General features: G+C 46.7%; 1 protein-coding gene across 1 annotated transcript in view; it reads left to right on the forward strand.

The window, feature by feature from the left end:
* Nucleotides 1–18252, forward strand: part of LOC101940603 (translation initiation factor IF-2) — a 40276-nt gene extending 22024 nt beyond the window's left edge. The window contains exons 3-4 of the mRNA XM_065582646.1: nucleotides 15693–15926; nucleotides 17022–18252. Coding sequence (XP_065438718.1) covers nucleotides 15693–15868 — 176 coding nt within the window. The 3' untranslated portion in view covers nucleotides 15869–15926; nucleotides 17022–18252. The remainder of the gene's footprint in view (nucleotides 1–15692; nucleotides 15927–17021) is intronic.
* The last annotated feature ends 5973 nt before the right edge of the window (nucleotides 18253–24225 follow it).

The following is a 24225-nucleotide window of genomic DNA, read 5'->3' on the forward strand; positions in this document are numbered from 1 at the left end:
CCAGCGACCCAAGAATCACCAAAGTCCCAAAAGTCCACCAATCCCAAAGTCTCTTGGGTCCAGCAACCCAAGAATCACAAAAGTCCCAAAAGTCCGACAACCCCCCAAAGTCTCTGTCCATGATCAGTGCAGCCCCAGAGTTCAAGGGGGGGGGGGTGAGCAGGGTGTTAAGGGCACCTTACGTGATCCGAGGCCAACCGGCTGCTTCTGCGTGGGGTTCCACTGCAGCCTTCACCACGAACTGCTCCACTCCACCCGCAGTCCCACGAACTGCTCTGGCAGCTGCTCCGCTCCGCTCCGCTCACCGACCTGTGAGCCACGCTGCTCCGCTCCGCTCCGCTCACCGACCTGTGAGCCACTCCGCTCACCGACCTGTGAGCTGCACCGCTCCGCTCACCGACCTGTGAGCCGCTCCGCTCCGCTCCGCTGTCCCTTGGGCCGCTCCCACAAGGCTCTGCTCTGCTCGCTGCTCCTCCAGCCGCTCCGCTCACCGACCTGTGAGCCGCTCCACTCCGCTCCGCTCACTCCCCGCTAAGCTAAGTTAGCTTAGCTATAGCTTCAGGCTCCCCCACTAGTTAACACAGCCTCAGTGATCTCAGCTCTTAAATAGCTTTAGCTCTTTTGTGATTTCAGCTCTTAGTGATTTCAGCTAGTAGTAGGGGAGCCCCAGTGCTGGTGCACTATTGGCCCAAAGCGAACTCAGCTCAGCATTCTGTAACCAGACTCCTAAGGGAATCAAAGTTAGCTCTGACATTCAACAGTGGAGAGAGGAGGTAGTGCAATTGGTGTTTCAACCCCCTTGGGGAGGGGGCCACACCATCAGGTACAAATACCTGTCCCCATCCTCTCTCTATTCACTGGGTTTTGTAACCCATGCCCCTTGACAAGCAAATGCTACTTAGGTAATGGTGAATGACTCACTCAGTCCTTCTGTCATACACCAGTTCCACTGGCCTTGATTCACAGAATCAGGGTAACAAAACTTTATTCTTCCTGCCCCAATAACAGAGAAACTGGGGATCCCACACCAGCCAAAGTAACCACTTTGAGTTGCTGTTGTTTCCTGCCAGGCGAGTGGGTGTGCCTATGCAAACAAGATCAGCCCCTGGAGTTCTTTTCCACACTCGCCATAATTCACCACCAGATGTCAGGGTAGAGCTCATCCTGACTCTGCTTACATCCTCCCCCCAGCCGAAAATTTGTCGTCCCGACAAATCACACTCCCTGTTATAACAACTCACTGGTTCCCTCCAAAGGGCCTCAGATAACCCACTTTAGCTTCCACAAGCCTGTGTGCTAAACATATTGGTTCCTCACTAGTTACCCCAGGTGCATCATAAGTCAACCGTTTTACTGGTCTTATTACCCTGTCTCGTCTATTGAGAATCTCTGTTGCCGTGGTGCGCGGGACAGCCTCTTGAACGATGGATGGAGAGGTTTCCTTTGAGGGTCCCTCGGCTACTGGCATAGGCCCCTGCATTTCTAGTTCTAACAGTGGAGGGTCCAAGGTGCCCAGGACATCCTCCACCTGTAAGTCTCCACTGTCCAATAACCTGGGTGTGTCATCACATGGGGGTCCCACCAGTCGCTCAGGGGTGTCAGGAATGGGCCTAAATACTTCTGCCATGGGGTTTAGGGCGGAAGAAGAAGAGCTCTCTTTTGATTCAGCCGATCGAGACTGAAATCTTGTCTCCATCCCAGGATACACCATGGTTGTGTCTTCCTCCTCAGACTCACTCTCGGATGTGCTGCATGGGGGTAGGTTAGTTGCAGGGGGCTGGCTGTCCACGTTGGAGGGCGGCTTTGGTCCAGCACCTTCGTTCTGCCCAGTTGCCCTGTTGTGGCCCCACTCATACGGGGTGCCTACCAATTCCCCCACAGGGAGCAAAAGGTTTCTATGCACTGTCTTTGTCTGCCCTGGACCCTCTTCAGGTTTGATCTTGTAGACCGGCAGATCTCCTAGCTTTTCCATCACCAAGTAAGGTATTGCCTTCCATCTGTCGGCTATCTTGTGTTTGCCAGCAATACCCAAATTTCGCAGCAGAACTCTGTCCCCCGGCTGGAGTTCTTGCAGACGTACCCTAGCATCATATCGATGTTTGTTGCGGTCGGCGTTCTTCCGAGCCGCAGATGTAGCTAAGTGATAAGCATCCCGCAGCTTTTCTCTCAGTCGGGATACATATTGCTGATGAGTTTCATAGCTATCTCCATCCTCTGATACACCAAAGCACAGGTCTATGGGTAATCTTGGTTCTCGTCCAAACATTAAGAGATATGGGGTGACTCCTGTAGCATCATTCTTTGTGGCATTGTAGGCGTGCACCAGATATGCAACATGTTGGCTCCAGGTTGCTTTCTGCTCTGGTCGCAAAGTCCCCAACATATCTAATAGGGTTCGGTTGAACCTCTCTGGCTGAGGATCACCTTGCGGGTGATAAGGCGTTGTTCTAGACTTCTTAATTCCCGCTATCCTCAGCACCTCCTTCAGAAGATGACTCTCAAAGTCCCGCCCCTGATCCGAGTTTATCCGGGCTGGAAATCCATAAACTGAGAAATATTTCTCCCACAGTACTCGAGCAACCGTGGTGGCCCTCTGATCACGCGTGGGATATGCCTGCGCATATCGTGTATAATGGTCAGTCACTACTAGAATGTTCCCAATATTCCTCTTGTCTACTTCTAAAGACAAGAAATCGATGCATACCAGTTCCAAAGGTTTGGTGCTGGTGATGTTCTTGAGATATGCAGCCCTCGTGGGCAGAGTTTTCCTTTGAACACATCGAGCGCAGGTCTCACATTTCCTGCGAACATCTTCAGCCATCCGAGGCCAATAGAATCTACTACGAAGAAGTTCCAGGGTCCTCTCCATCCCTAAATGTCCAAAGTCATCATGCAGGGCCCTCATGGCCAGGGCTCTGTACTCTTTTGGCAGCACTAGCTGTGCTCGTTGCTTTTGTAAAGGGTCTGTGGTCACTCGATGTAGCACTCCCTGAATCAATTTTAGTTTGGTCCATTCTCTCAATAGTAGTTTACCCTCTGGGTTAGGTGGGACAACCACAGCTGGGCTTCGCCCCTCCCTTTTGGCAAGTAGTGTATCACGAATGCCAATATCTTGCAGCTGGGCTTCCTGCCAGTCAGCCGCATTGAGCATGGGCAAAGGAGATTGGTCCAACGCAATATAGTTCACTGAAGCAGAAGGCACGCATTCAGGGGGCAGGCCCAAAGCTTCTGCAGCACATCCATGAAGACTCTCATGGGACTCTGGCTCCCGGCGACTCACACTGCAAATAGCCCTCACTCCATCTGTGGGTATCACAGCAACTCCTGGTGCCTGGGGACGCCTGGACAATGCATCTGCATCTACATTGCTTCTCCCTGATCGGTATTGAATGCTGAAGTCATAGCTAGCCAAAGCGGCCACCCATCTTTGCCCTGTAGCATCCAGCTTAGCACTTGTTAACACATAGGTCAGTGGGTTGTTGTCTGTCCACACCTGGAACTGAGCACCATATAAGTAGTCTCGAAATTTCTCAGTGATGGCCCATTTCAAGGCCAAGAACTCCAGCTTGTGGGTGGGATAGCGAGTTTCACTATCAGACAGTCCTCGGCTGGCAAAGGCTACAGGTTTACGTCTTCCTTCCACTTCCTGGTACAGTACTGCTCCCAGACCCTCCAAACTGGCATCAGTATGCAGGATAAATGGCTTGCTTGGGTCAGCAAAGACTAGGACTGGAGCATGAGTTAGGCAAGTAATGATTTCTCGAAAAGCCCTTTCACATCTCTCATCCCACCGTGGCCCAAATGGTTCGAAGGGGCCATAGTGTCTCTGCACAGGAGGCTTTGGGGACCTTCCCTTATTCTTGGTCTTAGATTTGTTCCTGCTGGACTGGTATCCCCTGGTAAGATCATTCAGAGGTTTTACAATCGTAGCATAGTTTTTCACAAATCTGCGATAGTAGCCACTAAACCCAAGAAAGGTCTTGAGTTCTCTGTAGTTACTTGGACATGGCCATGTAGTGAGGGCTTCTATTTTATCGGGATCAGTACTCACACCCTCTTGGGACACGATGTGACCCACATACTTCACTGAGGTCCTGCAGAACTGGCATTTGTCAATTGAAAGCTTCAAACCATAATCCTCTAACCTATCAAGCACTTTAAGAAGTCTTTCTTCATGCTCCTCCAAGGTTCTTCCAAACACTATCAGGTCATCCAAATAAACTAACACTTGCAGTAAATTCATGTCTCCCACAACTTTCTCCATAAGACGTTGAAATGTGGCAGGTGCTCCAGAGATCCCTTGGGGCATGCGTTCAAACTGATAAAACCCTAATGGGCAGATGAAGGCTGTCTTCTCCTTATCTGCTTCACCCAGAGGGATCTGGTAGTATCCACTCCGAAGATCCAACACAGAGAACCACTGGCTTCCCAGCAAACAGTCTAAAGCATCTTGGACTCGAGGCATTGTGTACTGGTCAACCACAGTACGGCGGTTTAGGGTGCGGTAGTCAATACACATCCGGATTTTCCCATTCTTTTTACGGACCACCACAATGGGTGAGGCATATGGGCTGCGGGACTCTGTAATGATGCCATTCGCAGCCAGCTCCTGAAGATGTTGTCGCACATCTTCCATCTCGGAGAGGGCAATCCTCCTAGATCTCTCCCTGAAAGGTCGAGAGTCATGTAGTCTGATGTTGTGCTCTACTCCTTTTGCACATCCCACATCCCACTCATGCAATGAGAACACCTTGGATCTTTCACAAAGTTTCCTCCTCAGGCGATCTTTCCACTCCTCGGACAACGGTGAATCTCCAAAGTCAAACTTTGCAGGGTCTATTGGCGGAACTTGAGTCTCACACTGGGGTTTCACAATTGAATCAGGCTCAAAGAGATCCGCTATCTTTTGTCCTTGCTTCACAACAACATCTCGACTTGTTTCATTAGCAATCAGTATAGTCACCTTTTCCTGGGCTTCAGCAGGTAGGGTTATGACTCCACTAGGGACCAGCACTCCTTCCGGGAGCTCTCCTTCAACTGGCTGCTCTACCATTGCTAATGCCCCTTTACTGCCTTTCAGCCGAGTACTCATGACAAGCACTTCTTGCTCCGTCCTTGCAGGCACTACTAACGGGGTTATGCCCATGTACTTCAGCGCCCCAATCGGTAGCTCAGATGCCTCCTTTTTAGCACCCTCAATCTTCCTATAGGCTTCAGCACAAAGCGTATGGATCATCAGGGTATTCAGGTACTGGTCCCCAGCCCGTCGTCTGCAGTAATCCGCGAGCACCTTGAAGAGACTGGAGTTGGTCCCTATCAGCACAGACACATCAGAGGTCCCTTTAGGGTCAGGGCATATTAATGCAGCTGTGTCCACCTCTTCTCTTACCCCAGCAACCTCCTCTGGGAATTCCAGGTGCACTATGACATACCCTTGGTAGGGGTATTCATCCATGCTGAGGCCACACAGACCAACGCCAGTCAGTGGCTGTATAGGCAGGTGCCTAAGCATTTGTTGGTAGAATGACTGAAATATAATAGTCACTTGAGATCCAGTGTCAAGCACAGCTTTACACTCCACCCCTTCAATCTTCACCATGACCTCTGCTCGAGGCCCTATCAGTCCTGCGGGGATCCCAGCTGGACAGTCTTTTCTGGGGGAATCTTCAAATCCTGCAGGCCTGGGTGGTCCCCGTCCCCGGACTCTCTGGCAGCTACCGGATCTCTCCCAACTGATCCTCAGCTTTCCATACACTAAGGAGGGGTTTTCTTCATTATGGCACTTGGCAGCACTGTGTCCATCCTGACCACATCGGTAGCAGAAGAATTGTCCTTTCCCTCTTCGCCCAGATGGGATGGTGGCTCTAAATGCTGACTTCTCCATCGCCACGGTCAGAGGCTCCTTATTCCCGGAAGTCTTAGCTTGGTCAATGGTGCTTTGCAGTTCAGCTATCCGTTCTGTCAGGACCTGCACTTGTTGGGCAAGTTCCTCTGTGGTGCTCACCATCAGTACACTGGCCATTTGCAGTGGTGTTGTACCGGCTGGCTCCAATGTTTGGGCTTCCCAAAACTCGCTGGCAGCCTGCCTTTCTTCCTCTTCTCTGACCTCCTTTATCAGCTGGGAATAACTTGGGGGATGTTCCCGTCATTCTCTTAGCCGGAGATGGAGTAGAATCGAGTTCTGATATTGAGCTCCTCTTACAATTTGAGCCAGTCTGGTCCGATCCATCTGTTCAGCAGTCACTGCACCCCTCATGACAGCTCTCTGAAGCAGTCTTTCCAGCCTCTGTATATAGGCTGAAATCTTCTCGCCAATTTGCTGTCGGGAATTAAGGAACTTACAGTAACTGTCTTCAGGGCCCTCTACACTCCCAAAGGTATGATCAAGGGCCTCTAGGCAGTCCTTCACACTGACCCCAGGGTCAATGAGCTTCAGGGTGCGAATCACATCTAATGCTGGGCCACTAAGGCTCTCTATCAGACATCTTCGCTTTTCTGCATCAGGTACGGCCCACTCCTGCAGCATTTCAGTGGTATGCTCCAACCAGGGTTCGAACTCCTCTGCCCCAGCAAATAACCTTAACTCACGACAAGAGTTTGACCTAGCATGGGACAACACAACCTTTTCCAATATTTGCCCCAGTGCTTTTGTCCAATCATTGGCTGAGGCTGTGGCCCCTGAGCTAGAGGCTGCAGGGCCGGGGCCCAACAAACCCGACATATTAGCCATTATACAAACAGTAATTTCCTCAAAATATAACCACAATTGTTTCCCAATGCAGGGGAACACTCAACAGGTGCTTGCGAGGGGTACTGACCCAGGGGATCCCGGACGAGCCCCCAAAAATGTAACCCTTCTGCCCATCTAAGTTGGCAGCAACAAGGGCCGGGTTCTGTATCTAGGGGTTCCGTTTCAATAACGCAATGCAAAACCGGCTCGAGCCCCCACCCAGTGACCTGGGACAATTACATACCACCCCCTGGGCACCTCTAAGAGGCAATACTTCCCCTCTCGCAAGCACGGAGTCTGAGTGTAACAGAAAATGTTTAATAACATGAGGTAAACAACATCAGCATTAAATGGAAAAACACCACAACTAGAGTTTTTAGACCAAACCATGAGCGAAGACCCACCCCAGCAAATTGGGCCGTGTCCTCTCCCGTTGGTTCTTGAAACCAGCGACCCAAGAATCACCAAAGTCCCAAAAGTCCACCAATCCCAAAGTCTCTTGGGTCCAGCAACCCAAGAATCACAAAAGTCCCAAAAGTCCGACAACCCCCCAAAGTCTCTGTCCATGATCAGTGCAGCCCCAGAGTTCAAGGGGGGGGGGTGAGCAGGGTGTTAAGGGCACCTTACGTGATCCGAGGCCAACCGGCTGCTTCTGCGTGGGGTTCCACTGCAGCCTTCACCACGAACTGCTCCACTCCACCCGCAGTCCCACGAACTGCTCTGGCAGCTGCTCCGCTCCGCTCCGCTCCGCTCACCGACCTGTGAGCCACTCCGCTCCGCTCCGCTCACCGACCTGTGAGCTGCACCGCTCCGCTCACCGACCTGTGAGCCGCTCCGCTCCGCTCCGCTGTCCCTTGGGCCGCTCCCACAAGGCTCTGCTCTGCTCTGCTCGCTGCTCCGCTCACCGACCTGTGAGCCGCTCCACTCCGCTCCGCTCACTCCCCGCTAAGCTAAGTTAGCTTAGCTATAGCTTCAGGCTCCCCCACTAGTTAACACAGCCTCAGTGATCTCAGCTCTTAAATAGCTTTAGCTCTTTTGTGATTTCAGCTCTTAGTGATTTCAGCTAGTAGTAGGGGAGCCCCAGTGCTGGTGCACTATTGGCCCAAAGCGAACTCAGCTCAGCAGTCTGTAACCAGACTCCTAAGGGAATCAAAGTTAGCTCTGACATTCAACAGTGGAGAGAGGAGGTAGTGCAATTGGTGTTTCAACCCCCTTGGGGAGGGGGCCACACCATCAGGTACAAATACCTGTCCCCATCCTCTCTCTATTCACTGGGTTTTGTAACCCATGCCCCTTGACAAGCAAATGCTACTTAGGTAATGGTGAATGACTCACTCAGTCCTTCTGTCATACACCAGTTCCACTGGCCTTGATTCACAGAATCAGGGTAACAAAACTTTATTCTTCCTGCCCCAATAACAGAGAAACTGGGGATCCCACACCAGCCAAAGTAACCACTTTGAGTTGCTGTTGTTTCCTGCCAGGCGAGTGGGTGTGCCTATGCAAACAAGATCAGCCCCTGGAGTTCTTTTCCACACTCGCCATAATTCACCACCAGATGTCAGGGTAGAGCTCATCCTGACTCTGCTTACAATGTCTTGGGAAGACTTGCCTTCATCACGCCGTCCATCACTGCACTATGGAACACTTACCTTCAAGGATCCTAACATCTCCAGTGCTGTGCCTGTCCTGGGAGCGTGAGTATGCGAGTGTGAGTGTGCCCCCCCCTTCCTTTGAGTTTAGCTATCAGTATAATAAACGTGCTGCTTTCTGCCAAATGCTAGTGGGTCATTAGTCCTCCCTAAGCTTACTAGCTGACCCAATTTCTGGTAACAGTGTCTGGGACCAGAGATATTGGCTAGTGTCATTCGGTTGCACAATCCAAGGAGCAGCTGGCCAAAAGTACTCACTCACGTAGCTGGGAGAAGCTTACATGCTAGAGGCTGTGCGTGAACAGCCTGGGTGTGGGGGTTCTCACAGCGGAGCAGGGTAAGGCTGGCTCCCAGAGTCGAGGATTGGAGTGACCTAGCAGATCGCTGGTCCAGATAACACCAGGGGAACGTCACACTGTCTCAAATTTGTTTTTAGCTGAAGTCAGTACTTGGAAATGACATCACTTGCTTCTTGATGGTTATAAAAAAGTAAACTCTGTTAGAGTTCATTGTTCATATCTGCCTGACCACGTTGGAGCCCATCAACATGGGTCTAAGCACCCCTGGGATTAGCCTGTTTGTAAGTATCTTGATCAAATGCTTATAAATGTTTTGTTACTTTTCAGATGTAGTAAATTGCTTATTTCTGAGGCTTTTTAGGCATGTTTAGAGCAACTATATTGGTACACTGGGATTTAATAAAGGAATTTATGGTTAAATTAGCGTTTGGTTTCCCATATTAATAATTTCAAATATTATTAATAATTCCAACACATGGCAAAAGGGCAGGAGCTGGACTCCCAGGGAGGGAGTCTGAGAGGCATTTAAGTGAGAGGGATGTAAAGGCAGACCCAAGGAAGTCAGAAGTGGGCTTTTGTTTATACTTTTATGCTGGGATTTTGTTAGCGGATTCCAGGGGAGGGTCTTGAGAGAGTTTAAAGAGGCTGTGAGGGGAAGGACTGAGAAACTGACTAGGAAGAAACCCAGGGAAGCAGCAGCAAAGAGTTGGACTGAGCATTACTTCGCTGCTGGTTATAGGGTCACTGGGCTGAAACCTGGTTGTAGTGAGAGGGCCCGGGTTTCCCTACCAGCAGTTGTATGGTGGTGTGAGGCTGGAGAAGGGCACAAGGATGACAGCCCTCAGAAAAGGGAGTCAGGACCATGGGGCTCAGAGTCCTGGCCAAAGATCTGATAGAAGGTATTAGACATTGTTTCATTGGAATTCTTGTTACCCTGAAAAGAGCGGATTAAATTGTGACCTGGCCAGAGGGCCAACTCATAGGAAGGTGGACCACTGGAAGACCAGAGCAGCCATCCGAATGGGGTGCTGCTGGAAAGGGAGAGAGTTGCTACACCACCTCTGGCCATCAGGAGGCACTGCAGCAGTAAGTCCACTCCTTCACAGTGAGAATAAGGACATTGAAAAGAAACTAAATGATTTATTTGTATTGGGTTTTCACTGCAAAGGATATTGTGGAGATTAATAATCTTTTCGGGTAATACAGTTTAGGCACTGTCAGACTAAGGTGTCAAAAATTAGGTGCAAGAATAAAGTAATAAAGATCAATAAGTCACCAGGACCTGATGGTATTAATTTGAGAATTCTGAGGAATTAATTGGCTGAGCAGCTAACAAAAGATTGGAAGCTAGCAAATGTTGTATATGCCATACGATTTTCAAAATTCACTAGGAAAGATCCTGGCACTTATAGACCCATGATCCATACTTCAGTAAAAGAGAAATTGGTTGAAGAAATAATTAGATTTAAAAAAAGGACATACCAGCATGGCTCTGTAAAAGAAAATCTCTCTAGCCTACTAGAATTGTTTTGACAATGTCAACAAAATAGTGGATGAAGGAGAAGACAAAGAGTTGGCATAATTTATTTGGACTTTCAATAAGCTTTTGAAAAAGTTCCTAACAAGATGCTATTAGGCAAAATAAGAAGTCATGAGTTTGGAGGTAAAGTTTTGCCATAGATTAGTAACTGGCTAAGAAAAAGAAAAGAGTATAAATAATGGTCAATTTTCAATATTGTGAGTGGCTAACATTAGGGTTCCTAAAAATCTGCTCTGGGGCTGGTTTTAATGCGTTAATAAATGATCTGTAAATGAAAGTAAGGCGGCTAAGTTTATAGGTGACAAAGATTATTAATGTTTTTCAAGATTAGGGAAGATTGTGAGGAACTCCAAAGGGACCTAATAAATCAGGTGAATGGGCAGCATGATGGCAGATGTAATTCAGTATTGACAAATGGAAGGTAAAGTTAGTTGCCAGGAATGACTTTGAACTACTTAGATATATTTCTGAGTTTTAAATTAACTGTAATCACTCATGAAAAAGATATGAGTGTCATTGTGGATAGCTCATTGAAAACCTCCTCCCAATGTGCAGTGATTAAACCCATCCCCCACCAATGTTAAGTTTTCTCTTAGTTGTGCTGAAAGGCAGCAAAAGTGAAAGTTCACTAAATTGTATTTTCTGGCCAAAATCGTATTAAGCAACCATCAGTTTTAATTGCCAAAATAATTTGGAGCCACTTTATATTAAGCAATATTAATAAGTTTCCTTGTATAAGATTTAAAATGTTTTTATAAAGTAATAAAGACCTATTTGAAATACTTTTTCAGAAGGGTTGAGGTAGGTTTTTAAAGTACGAACATAGCTAAAAACAGATCAAGCCGTTTTTAGTTTCAGTTCTGTTTTCTTTAGGTGAGCTGTAAGATGAGCTGTTTCCCTAATTGCAATACATTGACTCTACCATTTGGAGGAGCCTGTGCCACAGAATGATAAACTGAAGTTATCAGGCAAAGAAGAGTCTTCACTTGTGAAACAGTCGGAACACAACCCAGAGGTCCTTGGTCAGTTCAGGTAAATGCTAGATCCTGATTAGATTTATTATGTTTTTAGCATATTAAAGTTTAACATGAGTTAGTGTGACTTTTTGGGCTTTGTGCTGGTTAGTTGAACACCAACTATTCTTCAAATGAAGTGCCACTCACATTTTGTCAGTAGAATGCATAGTTGCTGAATACTTGAGGAGGAAATTGTAGCATTAGAAAATTAGTTCAGCGACACTTCAAGCCATCACGCTTTTTGAAAGAGATGGAGTTTATCATCTTTTTGTAATGAGACAATTCTGCTTTTTGGTAAGTCTATTCAGTGTTTTCCTATCTGCTTTTTTCATTTCTCTTTACTGTGGCAGCTCCTATGCATCTGTCTTTCTGAGTCATTAGACTCAATTCTGTTGTTTAAAAAAACAAACATAAAGTTTCCATAACTTGGAAAGTTGCAGAAGCCCTGAGAAAAAATCTGCTTCTGCAGCTTTCTGTGACATGGAAGCCAGACAGGTTTTATGCTTAAAAGGATCCTTACATTTTTAGATAATAGTGTTGGGTCATAGTTTCCATATATCAAATGGAACTATATTTCCATAATAGTAATCTTGATTTGATGTTTTCCATAATGGCGGCTAATTGCTTTTACACTGCAAATATTGCCATTAACCTGTGTGGATACTATACTTAGTTTAAATCTGCACAAATAAATGTTATTTTACTCTTCTGTTACTAAGTCTTATTATTTAAACAGGTACTTTAACTATTTTACGTTCCTTTGCTTCCATTCACACTTTAACTCCCTCTCCCAGCCCCTTGCAGGAATTTTCTGTCTGGCCAACCCAGATTGGGTGCTCTGAGCATCAGTCAAATAGAAGCTCACTTAAGAGTAAAGAGAATGAACTCCTTTCAGAAGGGTTGAGGTAGTGTTGCTAGCGTTGCCTGCTAACCTGTTCAATGGGGCACCCAGATTTGGAACCCTGTGTGGCAGCAATCTGCTTTGTCACTAGAGCATGGGGTCAGTTATATATTTGTGGAGACACACATGCATGTTTCTGTATCTTAAACCTGAAAAATCTTGAAAGTAGTAGAAGTTTTTCTCTGAGAATTTTACTATTGAATATGAAGTATTTGTAATTTTAACACTAACATCCTTTGCATTTCTTTCCAGTCTTTGTAAATGTGGGCTCCAATTCATCAAACGTTTATGCACATGCTTAGCTTTACTTGTATATGTAGTCCCATTGACTTCAATGATATTACTCATGTGAATACTGTTAAGCAGGTGTGCGAGTGTTTGCACAATCAGAACCTTAGAGAGACCAGTACTCACTTCCGCTTGTTGGTTAAAATACCCGTAACTCTTTATTTTAAGAGGAAAATGTCAACTTAGTTTCACAAATACCCTGTTTCTTACATGTAAAAAGCTTACAATTTAAAGATGGGAGTCTCAATCTGAAAGCCTCTCTCAGTTAGAGAAAACTGCCATGAATACAGCCAAGTCACTTTGAAAATGAGTTTCTCTCCCCAGTCAGGTTTATCAGATTTAAAATAGTTTTTAATAAATGGCCACAGAATAGAACTCCAGTCGGGGGAGGGGAGAGTGAAATACCTTAGTTTTACATGTAGATTTTCTGATGCGATTTTAATAACCGCTTCCTACCAAAATCAGTATAAAATGCTTGTTTGTAAATGCAGTAGCACCAGATATCACATAATTGACTTTAGATTATTTTAAAGGCCTGCAGTAGAATACTCCTAAACCTAGCAAAATTACTTGTTGCTGAAAATGAGTGCCAGCTATCGGTGTAGCTGAACTGGCATTAATCACAATTTTATGTCAAACTGTAGCCAAGGACAAACTATATATTCAATACTGCTTCAGAAATTGTGGTCAAAGCCTGCTTGGAGCAGGTATTTTGAGATAATTGTCCTTGCTCAGAATTCTCCAGCTGAACCATCATTGCTCCTAACACAGTCTCAAGTATGTAGGGCAAAACCGGGGCCCCTCATTACCAAAACTGCACCTCTGAAAGGATGAGAAGGTGAGTTTCTGTCATTACATTGTCTCAGGAAGAAGATGAAAGTGACTTCAGTGAGCTGAAAAGCAAAGAAAATGTACTTGACCTTTATCATTTCTGTATAATACATCAAGAAGGTCTCAGAAAGACAAGGCTGGTTTGCTGCAGTTCACAGAATGTGGAAGTTTCTTTATTGAAGGAATCAGTATCCTCAGAGGAAGATTTATTTCTCAAAGACTCTGCTGTGACAGGATACAGTTGGTTTATTTAATGCAGAAATTGAGGTTTCTTCTTTGGCAGTGAGTCTCTCCATCTTCTACAGCAGGCATGGGCGGCGGGTGTCGTAGACAGGGGTAGGCTGTGCCTTCCCAAACAACCTAGCATGGCCCTGCCCATGCTCCGCCCCCAGGCCAGGCCCCCCCTGCATTCCAGCGCTCTGCCTTTGCTGGCTTAGGCTGGCTGGTCTGCCTCCTGCAGGGACGCAGGGCAGCTGGTGCTAGTGCCACACCGCTGGGAGCACCGGGACTGGCTGCCCCACCTCCCTCAGGGAGGCAGGGTGGCTGGGAGCACTGGGGCTGGCTGCACGGCTTGGCCGGAGCACCAGGGGTGGGAGCGCTGCTGCCTGGCACATCCCCCTCTAGCCTTTAGCTACCCCATCCCTGCACCCTGAGCTACTCCCCCGCTTGCACACTGCCCCTAGCTACCAGCCTCCCTGCATCCTGAGCTACCCCCGTGCCTGCACACAGCCCCTAGCTGCCCCCTGCCTGCACCCTGAGCACTTTTCAAATTGTTTGAGCTGAACCCCCATCACACACAACCCAGACAGGCTGGGTGGCCTGCTGAGGTGAGTCAGGGGGTGGAGGTGGCACTGCCTTCCTGGACCCTGCTGTGTGGAGCTGGCTCAAGTCCCACTGGCCCCTGCCCCCCCACCCCCAATAGAAGTCAAACTATAACTATGCCTGAGGGCCTGGCCAGGAGCCCTGAGTCTGTCCCCCCCCTTTCCTGCTGGGCCCTGGAATTTTTATAGCATGTTGAGGGGGGCTTCAGAAAGAAAAAGATTGAGAACCCCTGCTTTAGAAATCATACCCTCACAGAGTGCATTACCCCACCATGTAAACAAGCCCTTAGTTTAATTCTGCCCCTTTTCCTACAGAGGAGGATGGGACAGCCTGGCTCCCATCTAGTTGTTTAAGTACTTCCACTGCTTAAAAATAAAAAAATGAAGGTGATCTGTCAGTAACTTTCTAAGGAACATCCATTCAAAAGTGTGAAACATCAGCCAGAATACCAGGTACACCCAGCTACACTGGACAAGTGCATTTGCTGAATTTACTTGATATGTTGTGAAACTGTTAACGCTGTGAGGCCTGGTCTACATTACAAAGTTAGGCCAACATAAGTCTCATTGTGTCAACCTATCTGTGCATATGTGTCTACATTCCAATTTGTCTCTGGCTGATATAAACACCCTGTAATGGTGACACAGTAAAACCACCTTCCCCAAACAGTGTGGAGCTGTGGTAACTTACTGAGCTTGATGCGGGGGGAGTGAAGACACTGCACAACCTGTGTTGACTCTAACAGTCCTCTAGCAGCTGTCCCACAATGCCCCATTCCCTGGACACTGACCTCTCTGTCACAATTGTAAACACTACTGCCCAGGGGTCATGGAGACTGGCAGCAATTCCCCCTCTTAAAGCCCACTGCATATTTTTGAAATACCTTTTCCTGATCGCCCATCTTGGCGTGCATACCTAGCAGCTCTCCCTCATGTGCAACTGCCCAACCAACCATAACAGCTCTACATACTAGACAAACTCCTGCCTGGAGTGGACAGGAGATATTGGATCTCCTGGGCCTGTGGGGAGAAGAGGCTGTGTAGGCACAGCTACTGGCAAGATGTAGAAGTGTCAACATCTATGAAAAGATTGTCTGGGGATGCAGGCAAAGGAGTACGACGGCTCAGCAGCAGTGTTGCATGAAAGCAAATGAACTGCTGCAGGCATACCACAAGGCCATGGAGGCCAACAATCAAACTGGTGCTGAGTCGCAGACCTGATGCTTTTGTAGAATCATAGAACAGGAAGGGATCTTGAGAGGTCATCTAGTCCAGTCCTCTGTACTCATGGCAGGACTATCTGACCATCCCTGACAGGTGTTTGTCTAACCTGCTCTTAAAAATTTCCAATGATGGAGATTCCACAAACTCCTTAGGCAATTTATTCCAGTGCTTAACTATTCTGACAGTTAGGAAGCTTTTCCTAATGTCCAACCTAGATCTCCCTTGCTGCAATTTAAGCCCATTGCTTCGTGTCCTATCCCCAGAGGTTAAGAAAAACAACTTTTCTTCCTCCTCCTTGTAACAACCTTTTACGGACTTGAAAACTGTTATCATGTCCCCTCTGTCTTCTCTTCTCCAGACTAAACCAATTTTTTCGATCTTCCCTCATAGGTCATGACAAGCTGCAGGCTGTACTTGGCAGAGACCCCACTGCTACCGTGCACGCTACTGTGGATGTCTCAGAGGAGCCTAAGCCACGGGCCCCTGCCCTGAACTGGAAGGAGGACAAGCAGAGAGAGGTGACATGCAGGGGAGTCCACCTATACCAGGAGCCAGGACCTGCCTGAGACTACTGCATTGTCTAGCCAGTCCTGCCAGCTGAGCATGGACTAGCCTGTTGAAGGGGTAAGTGTATGCCTGTATTTTCCCCTTACAGTGTTTAAATGTGTAAATGGCACCTAACCCATCCCCAAGTTAACAAGACACAGGTATCGACTTTTCGTTGTTTTACTCGTAATAGAAGAGATAGCAGTATAACAAACAGGGCCGGCTCTACTATTTTTGCCGCCCCAAGCAGTGCGCCGAATTGCTGCCGCGGAGGGTTGGAGCCGTCCATATACCCTTAAGGCGGCATGCGCGTTTCTATGTCGGCAGCAGCATGCCGGAAGACAAAAGCCGCCGAATTGCCACCGCGGGCAGCTGAACATAGAAGCTGCCGCCGAATTGCCACCGATATGGAAACACGCGTGCCGCCCTAACGACACACAGACTGCCCCCGTCATCCACGGTGGCAATTCGGCGCGCTGCTTGGGGTGGCAAAAACACACAGACTGCTGCCCCTTGCAGATTGCCGCCCCAAGCACCTGTTGGAATGCTGGTGCCTGGAGCTGGCCCTGATAACAAACAGAGGTAGGGTTAGTATCTGCTGCTTATGTACATGGGGGTAGATGCCCCTTGTATCCTCCTGAGAGATCTCAATGAAACTTTCATGGAAATACTCTGCAATCCTCTCCTGAGGGTTTCTAGGAATTGGGCGTCTTATTTCTTCCCCTGCGGTAGGACACTCTCCCATGCCATCCTGTGATGAGTTTGGCTGTCTCTTTTGCAGCAAATAAGCTAGCGGCATGCAGGCCCATGTGGCTTCAGGACACCAGTAGCAGCTGTCATCTCTGTGCCTTTTGTTACCCTCAGGAGTAAGATAGCAGCTAAAATCACCACTGCCTGTGGAAAATAGTGCCAATATTCAGTGCCGTTGCACTGTACACGTACCCATGGAATAGGGACCGGAATTTTATTGTTTCTTACAACTGAAATTCCCTGCCTCGCAGCGGGCCATACTCACCCTGATGGGCTGGAGAGTGGTGCGGTGCTCCAAAGCTGAAGTGTCAATAAGCATGTCTTGTATTAAGTTTTATGGGAATAAGGGAAGGGAGTTTTGAAACTAACCTTTCTCTCTCTGTTGTGACTGTAAGCCCAATGATAGATCTGTTTTTTAATCAGGAGCTGTTGCTGTTATGGGGCCCCTCCACACCCACAGAACACTTGACCCTGATGAGGAGAAAGAAGAGGATTAGAGAGGACATACGAAATGAGGTCCTGCAAGCTGGTGCTGCATCGGACTGTGAACAAAGGGCCTGGAGGGCTGATGGTATGGAGAGGGGAAAAGTGGACAGAAGAAATGCCAGCAGGGAGAGGGGGAGATACACCAAGACTTAATAGGAGCAAATTTAAATGCTGCAGACCCTGGTTGACCAACAGGTCCAAATATCCCAGACTCACCTTTGCAGACCTTGGAGAACTCCATGGCAGCAGCTCCCTATACCCCCCAACATACCACGTGGCATCCTGGGCTACATCCCTATCCTTACCACTCCACAGGGGGACACAGCAAGGAAAACCACAGCTTCACACATACACTGCCCCATGAGAACCACGGCAGGTGTATGTGTAGCCACAATGGACTACATTTGTACACTCAGATGGGCAAAAATGTCAAGCTTAGTGGTTAGAGCAGGAGTTGGTAGCCAGGAATAGGAGCCCAGGGTCAGAGATGGAGTCACAGGCCAGATGCCAGAGCTGAAGTCATAAGTTAGGAATTGGAGCCAAGGGTCAGAACTGAGTTACCTGGAGTGAGGCAAGACAGGGGCAAGGCTGGGCACAAGGCAGGAGCTATCTCAGCCATGGGCGAATGCTTTGAGGAGCTGCCAAAATACTGCTGCTGCTGGTCTTAAGGCTTGATCCGGTGACTCTTCCCACCAATCAGGCAGTGTGGCCACTGGGCAGCCTACTGCATGCCAGCTGCATTTGTTACGTTGCTCGGAGACTGGTTCTGCTGCAGACCCTGATTCCTGACAACACCAGTGATATGAGTTAACCAAAGTTTGTAGTGTAGACATGGCCTTAGTCTTTTAAGTTGCTGTAATTCTGTAGCTGAACAACACCCTTCTTTTCTCAGTGCTAGTCTTTCATTCTGTTTGGCTGCAGACTGGACATGATGGCAATGTATCTGTTTGGTTTTTTTTAAAGCTGTCTTTGCAAAACAAAGGGCTATATACACTGTCATCCTCCCCCCTTCCCCTGTTCCCGCTTCTGCAAGAAAGCTCAGATTCTGAAGAACAGCAAAAATCTATGAAAGACCTCAAATTTGCAATTTCCATGGCACGGATGTGTATTGTCTGTAATGATGATGGTCATAAAAGCCAGGGCTCTGAAATAAAAGTGATAATTTCTATCTCAGTTGTTACCTTTTCTTGTTAGTGTTCTGCAACATGATTATGGTGAATGGTGTTGTTTCAAATAAAAATTATCGACTGCTACTGGCTGACTTGTAAAAGACAAAGGCTTGACTATTGGCTAGTGCATAATTCCTCTTTTGCTAACTAGCTTTTGTGATTATTAACATTATTTTGTGACATTCTGGTGGAAGCCTGAAGGGGGAAATGTTATAATTCTTTCACAATTCATTAGTTTGTAGGTGTCTCTGTTATGATGTTTACACAATGAATGACTCATAAGCTAAATGAATATGCCAGCCTAATAGTGCAGCCTATAGCGAAACCTGATGCCATTACATAAAAGCATGGCAGTTGTTCATACTTGTGCTATTACTTGATGAAGTACTTGCACACTGGAAATGTGCGTGCCGTAGGTTACTTAAATGTTCTGTGTTTTTATAAGATTTTTCTGAAATATGTAGTGTTTTACAATAATGGATTGGCCTCTTTATCTCCACTCTTTATTGTACTATACCCCTTATTGTTCGATTTAAGTTCTACAGCTCTTTTGAGTGCATAATTTGGAACTAAGACCTGGTCTACACTCAGGGCTGGCTCCAGGTTTTCTGCCACCCCAAGCGGGGGGGGGAAGAAAAAAAGCCAATCGGCGGCAGCTCAATCGTGCCGCTCCATTCTTGGGTAGCAGTTCAGCGGCGGCTCCCTCGCTCCCTCTCTTCCTCTTCGACAGCAGCTCAAAGAGGAAGAGAGGGACTGAGGGACCCACCGCCAAATTCCCGCAGAAGACCTGGACGGGCCGCTCCAATAGCGGACAGACTGCTGCCCCTTTGTATTGGCCACCCCAAGCACCTGCTTCCTTAGCTGGTGCCTGGAGCCGGCCCTGTCTACACTGAAAATTTACATCTGCATAGCTGCCTCTCTCAGGGAAGTAAAAAATCCATGATCCTGAGAGACGTAGTTATGCCAACGTAACACCAGGTGTAGACAGTGTTAGGGCCTGGTCTACACTAGGAAATTAGTTTGGTATAATTATGTTGCTCAGGGGTGTGAAAAATCCACACCCTTGAACTATGTAGCTTAAACTGATTTAACCCCTGGTGTAGACAGCGCTAGATTAATGGGAGAATTCTCCCACTGACCTAACTACCACCTGTCCGGGAGGTGAATTACCCCTGACGGGCGAACTCCTTCCATTGGCGTAGGTGGTGTTGTCCCTGCAGCTGTGCCGCTTTAGCATTTTAAATGTAGACATAAAGAATGTACCAGCATTTCTGAGGGCTTGGCTACACTACCAAGTTTTGTTGACAAAATGTATGTCGACACCCAAAAGTTGACAAAACAAAAATCTCCCAGGGGTGTTCACACTTGCTCCCTCTGTTGACAGATCATGTCCACATTGAGGACACCATCATCGACGGATGAGCAATGAACCCTGGGTATGTATCCCATAGTGCAGTGTTGTGGGAAGGAAGAGCTGATCTCTGCGCATCTTGGAATTATCTCCAAGTTCTCCCACAGCCCCCTCAGCTGCTGAGAGCAGCATCATGAGTAGCTCTGGGAGCTCTCCGTGCTGAGCAATGGCAAAGCAGCACAGCAGTCTGTCCCCCTCCCCCTGCAGCAGCAGTCTGCCTGTTGCTCTGTTCCTAGTGCAGCGCAGAACAGGAGCATTCCCATGATTTGCTCTTTGTTAGTTCCCCAAAGGGAACAGCACACAGATACTTCCCGGAGCTTTGAAAGGGGAGGGGCGCATGCCTGCAGGGCAGCAGAGATCAAAACACTGAGCAGAGCCATCAGGGCAGGCATTGTGGGATACTGGCGGAAGCCAATTCTGTCGCTAAAACAATCAGCAGTGTCTGCACTGGCTCTTTGTCGACAATAAAGGGAGGGGAATAGACAAAAGTCTCTCATGGGGTGGACCTCTTTTGTCCCCAAAACTGGGCATTTTTCACAACAAAAGTCCCATTGTAGTGTGTGTGCTCTTGCTGTTTTGTTGCCAAAAGGCAGTTTTTGGCGACAAAACTTGGTAGTGTAGACAAGGCCTGAGGGTAAAGCAGCAGCAGTTTCCTGCCCCCACTCCTTTTCAAGGCTATTTCATGTGTATTGATAAAATTAAATATTAATTTTTATTTCTTGTAACCCATATCTTTATAATAATGCTGACTGATGTAAATATCTTTATTTGGCAAGTTGGCAGCATGGATCTAAAGATACTTTTAATGTGGAAACACTTGATACCATATCTTACAGTTATCTTAGTTCTCATTAAGCTCTGCTTTTCTTGCTTGCTGATTTAATTTCTTCTAGTTTTATTAAATAAAAATCTTGATCTCAACGTTGTAAAGCAAGTTCACCTATTTAGAATACTTTATGTAAACAGTTTTGCTTTCGTATAATATACAGTACATACAACCATGTTGCAGCACTGCAAGAAACAGGCTCAGAACAGGTTACTGGTCCCAGAATTTACATTTCTAAAATATTTCTTACACAAGATATCATTATATCAGATATACCTGTTTAGACTGCAAACTTTTTGTATTGTATATAGGTGTATTCCTATATGTATATACAGGGCCTAGCACTTTTTGGGCACTTACTGTAATATCAATAATTACCAGAAAGCAATGACATTTTTCAGTTTTTAAAAGTGAATTTACAAATGTGAAATGCTGGGAACTCCTGTTCCAGGCTACTGTATGAATCTCAGACACCCCTGTGATGGCTGCAGTATTAGTCTAACAGCCAGATTTAAAAAGGAGTCTTATTTCTGAGTTAGGGCAACCCATCCACTAGAAAAAATGTATTGCTACAACATGTTAGGCACAAAGTTGATCGTCATTATCACCTGGTGGATGTAGATGCTGGAAGTGGTGCAATTTTTATATATCACATAATGTTTAAACATTATATGGCAACCAACCTGAAAAAAAAATCATAAAATCACTAAAAAGGCTATAACTCAAAGATACATAATCTATTTTTCACCAAAATTGGCAGAAAGCTCCTCAACACAATTGATAATGCAACTATGTACTCAGAATAGGAGTGTTTGGGAAATACTTAGCCACAGGTGATATTTTATGCTTTCTCCTGTACCTTTTTTGCCTTCAGTTAAAGCAAAAGTCTGTAGTCACATGACAATCTGAGCTTGTTTGTACCATGTTCCAGTGTGGTTATGTGAATTATGCTAGACGGGGTTGTGTACATGTAGCAGAAGCCAGACTTCTAGAGGAGAAACCGCATAATATAACATGCCCTAATTGATAGTCAGGGAGCAGTATACCATACTGCCAGACCCTTCAGTGGTGTACAGCATGACATAACCATTGAGCAATCTCTCAGCAAGGACTGTGTGAAGCATCAGCATCTTTACACAAAAGATAAGGCTCTGACCAAGCATTTCCTGACTGCACATTTTAAGGCAGCTGTAACGGCTACGACAAAATAAATGTGTAGAGTGCATCCTTGAGCACAGATCTCCACAAAGAAGCTACCACAAAGCGCAGGGTTGCAGATGAAACTGCTGTTGAAGTTATTAAAAAATTTGTGACAGAAAGAATGGCAAATACTTTTAGCATTGAACTGGATCAAGCCCAGACAACAGCCAGCCACTTGTGAACATTGCAACATCTACTGGGCCCTACCTGAAATTGCAGGAAGTTTGTGCATAAGAGAATGGCACACAAGAAATGAAGCAGTGTGTAACCAGTATGCTCCAAAGGGGTGAGGTAGGCCTCTTTGATCCCATAAAAAGGCATAATGTCAAATCATTTGCTAATCTCAATAAGCCAATCAAACAAAAGAAGAAGCAGACAGCACAAGCAATAACAGTTGATGGTTAGATAGTGAGCAAGAGGACAATTATTGCCCAGTCCAGAGATGTTGATATCCAGGGTTTGTTGAAGTATGAGCTGCCACCTGTCCAGCGTTCCCTCTTCATCTTGGTTGGATCTCTGAGAAAGACCCAAAAGAGCAACACACTATCGTGGCAGGAGAAAAATTAAAAAAGAAGAAGAAGAAGAAGAAGTAGGTAAGTTCATGGAGGATAGGTCCATCAATGGCTATTAGCCAGGATGGGCAGGGATGGTGTCCCTAGCCTCTGTTTGCCAGAAGCTGGGAATGGGCAATGGGATGGATCACTTGATGATTACCTGTTCTGTTCATTCGCGCTGGGGCATATGCCATTGGCCACTGTCGGAAGACAGGATACTGGGCTAGCAGTTTGCTCCAGCACTACTAGTTCTGTTGCCTCAGTTTCTGAGAGTGTCTCATCTTTGTTATCAGGAAAGATCACGCTCGAGGTAGGAATCTCCCCAACATTTTCAGTAAAGAATTGTTTATCCCCCCCATGCCTTTCTCCCATGCCAGAGGTTCTGTGTCTCCCCATTCTTCACCTTTCCCTCTATGCCAGGGCTCTCTGGGCCCCCCATTTCTCCCTTTGCAGGTGCCAGGGTCCACCATGTTACCCTCCTTCCATACCATTGTCCCCCAGAATCAATAAGGTTCTACCCATTAATGCCTAGAACACTCTCTGAAATGTTGGAATTGTGGCGTTCAAAAGCTGTGTTGCATCCACACAGAGAAATGCCATCAAGGTGAGTATAAGGCATGCAAACTTGGCCAATTAATTAAACTTATTTTCATTGTATTTATAGACTTTTATTTAATTGTGAAACCCACACAGTAGCTTTCTCTCCATGCTGTTGTCTTACTGGGTTTATTACAAAGAAGGGAATTCCCCTCTGGATATAGTAGGTTTTGAAGTGAGCCAGAACTCAGTGGCATGCTGTACTGGCACTTCTATGGTGGCCTCAGAGATTTTAACCTTTCTTTTAAAAAAAAACCTCTAGCTCTTTTTGATGAAAAGATAAGCTTCAAAGTGTGAATATATGTAGTGCTGTTTTCTTGAGTCTGCAGATAGAGATAGAAAGAACAGCCCTAAGAGAGGTGGAAACTGACAACCCTCCTCCCCCCCCCACCCCACCCCACCCTGGTTAATTGTAATGGGTTACTAACTGAAGCTTAGTAACAATGAAAATGTCAGTGTGAACTATTAAACTGTGGATCACTTTTGCAGAAACCTCAAATCTCTCTGAGATTATGGCCTGAGTTCTCCCCACCCCTACCTTTGCTGTTCTAGGGATATTGAAAAGTGCTAAATGCCAGGTTTAAGCTTTTCTTTGGTGGCATAGGGCTCCTTAGCTATTGACGAGCAACTGGGATTTTAGGATTTCTTGCAAACCCTGTTATTTGTGTCTCTCTCCCGTGTGTGTGTGCATGTGAAGAACACTGAATATGTCAGTTTTCCCTCGTGTATTTTATTAGTTATTCCTCACCAGGATCCTCTCCATGCTGGTTGGGGCCCCTGAAGATTTTCTGTGTTTTTCCCTGCATTGCACAAGGCTCTTTTCATACCAGCTTCCCTTGAGAGAAGGGCTAGATGCAATTCTCTTTGGAGCCAATTAGGGCTGTTCCTATGAGTTGACAAGAGCAACTCATTCCCTTCTAGGGACGGAGGATGAAATTCACCATTGTGCAACGGGTCAACACAAGGCGTTATGCACTAATGAAATCCCACTTAAGCCTTCTTGCTAGGCAACATTTAAATGGAGTTTAATGGTGCCTAGAAAGAAGGCTGATGTGGTGCATTGGCCTTGGAATGGCCATCTGCATGTGGCTGAAATGGGTGTGTTGCCTCCTCCACAGCTTTCTCAGCTCCTGTTAGTTTAGGGAGCAAGGCACAAGAAGCCATGTTATAAGAACATATGCCAGCTGATTACCATCTCCGTAAGTATGCAATAATGGCCATACTGGGTCAGACCAAAGGTCCATCTAGCCCAGTATCCTGTCTTCCGACAGTGGCCAATGCCAGATGCCCCAGAGGGAATGAAGAGAACAGGTAATCATCAAGTGATCCATCCCCTGTCGCCCATTCCCAGCTTCTGGCAAATTATAAGCCCAGGTCTATTCCA

The sequence above is a fragment of the Chrysemys picta genome, chromosome 1 (assembly GCF_011386835.1).
Source record: "Chrysemys picta bellii isolate R12L10 chromosome 1, ASM1138683v2, whole genome shotgun sequence".
Classification (NCBI taxonomy): Eukaryota; Metazoa; Chordata; order Testudines; family Emydidae; genus Chrysemys; species Chrysemys picta.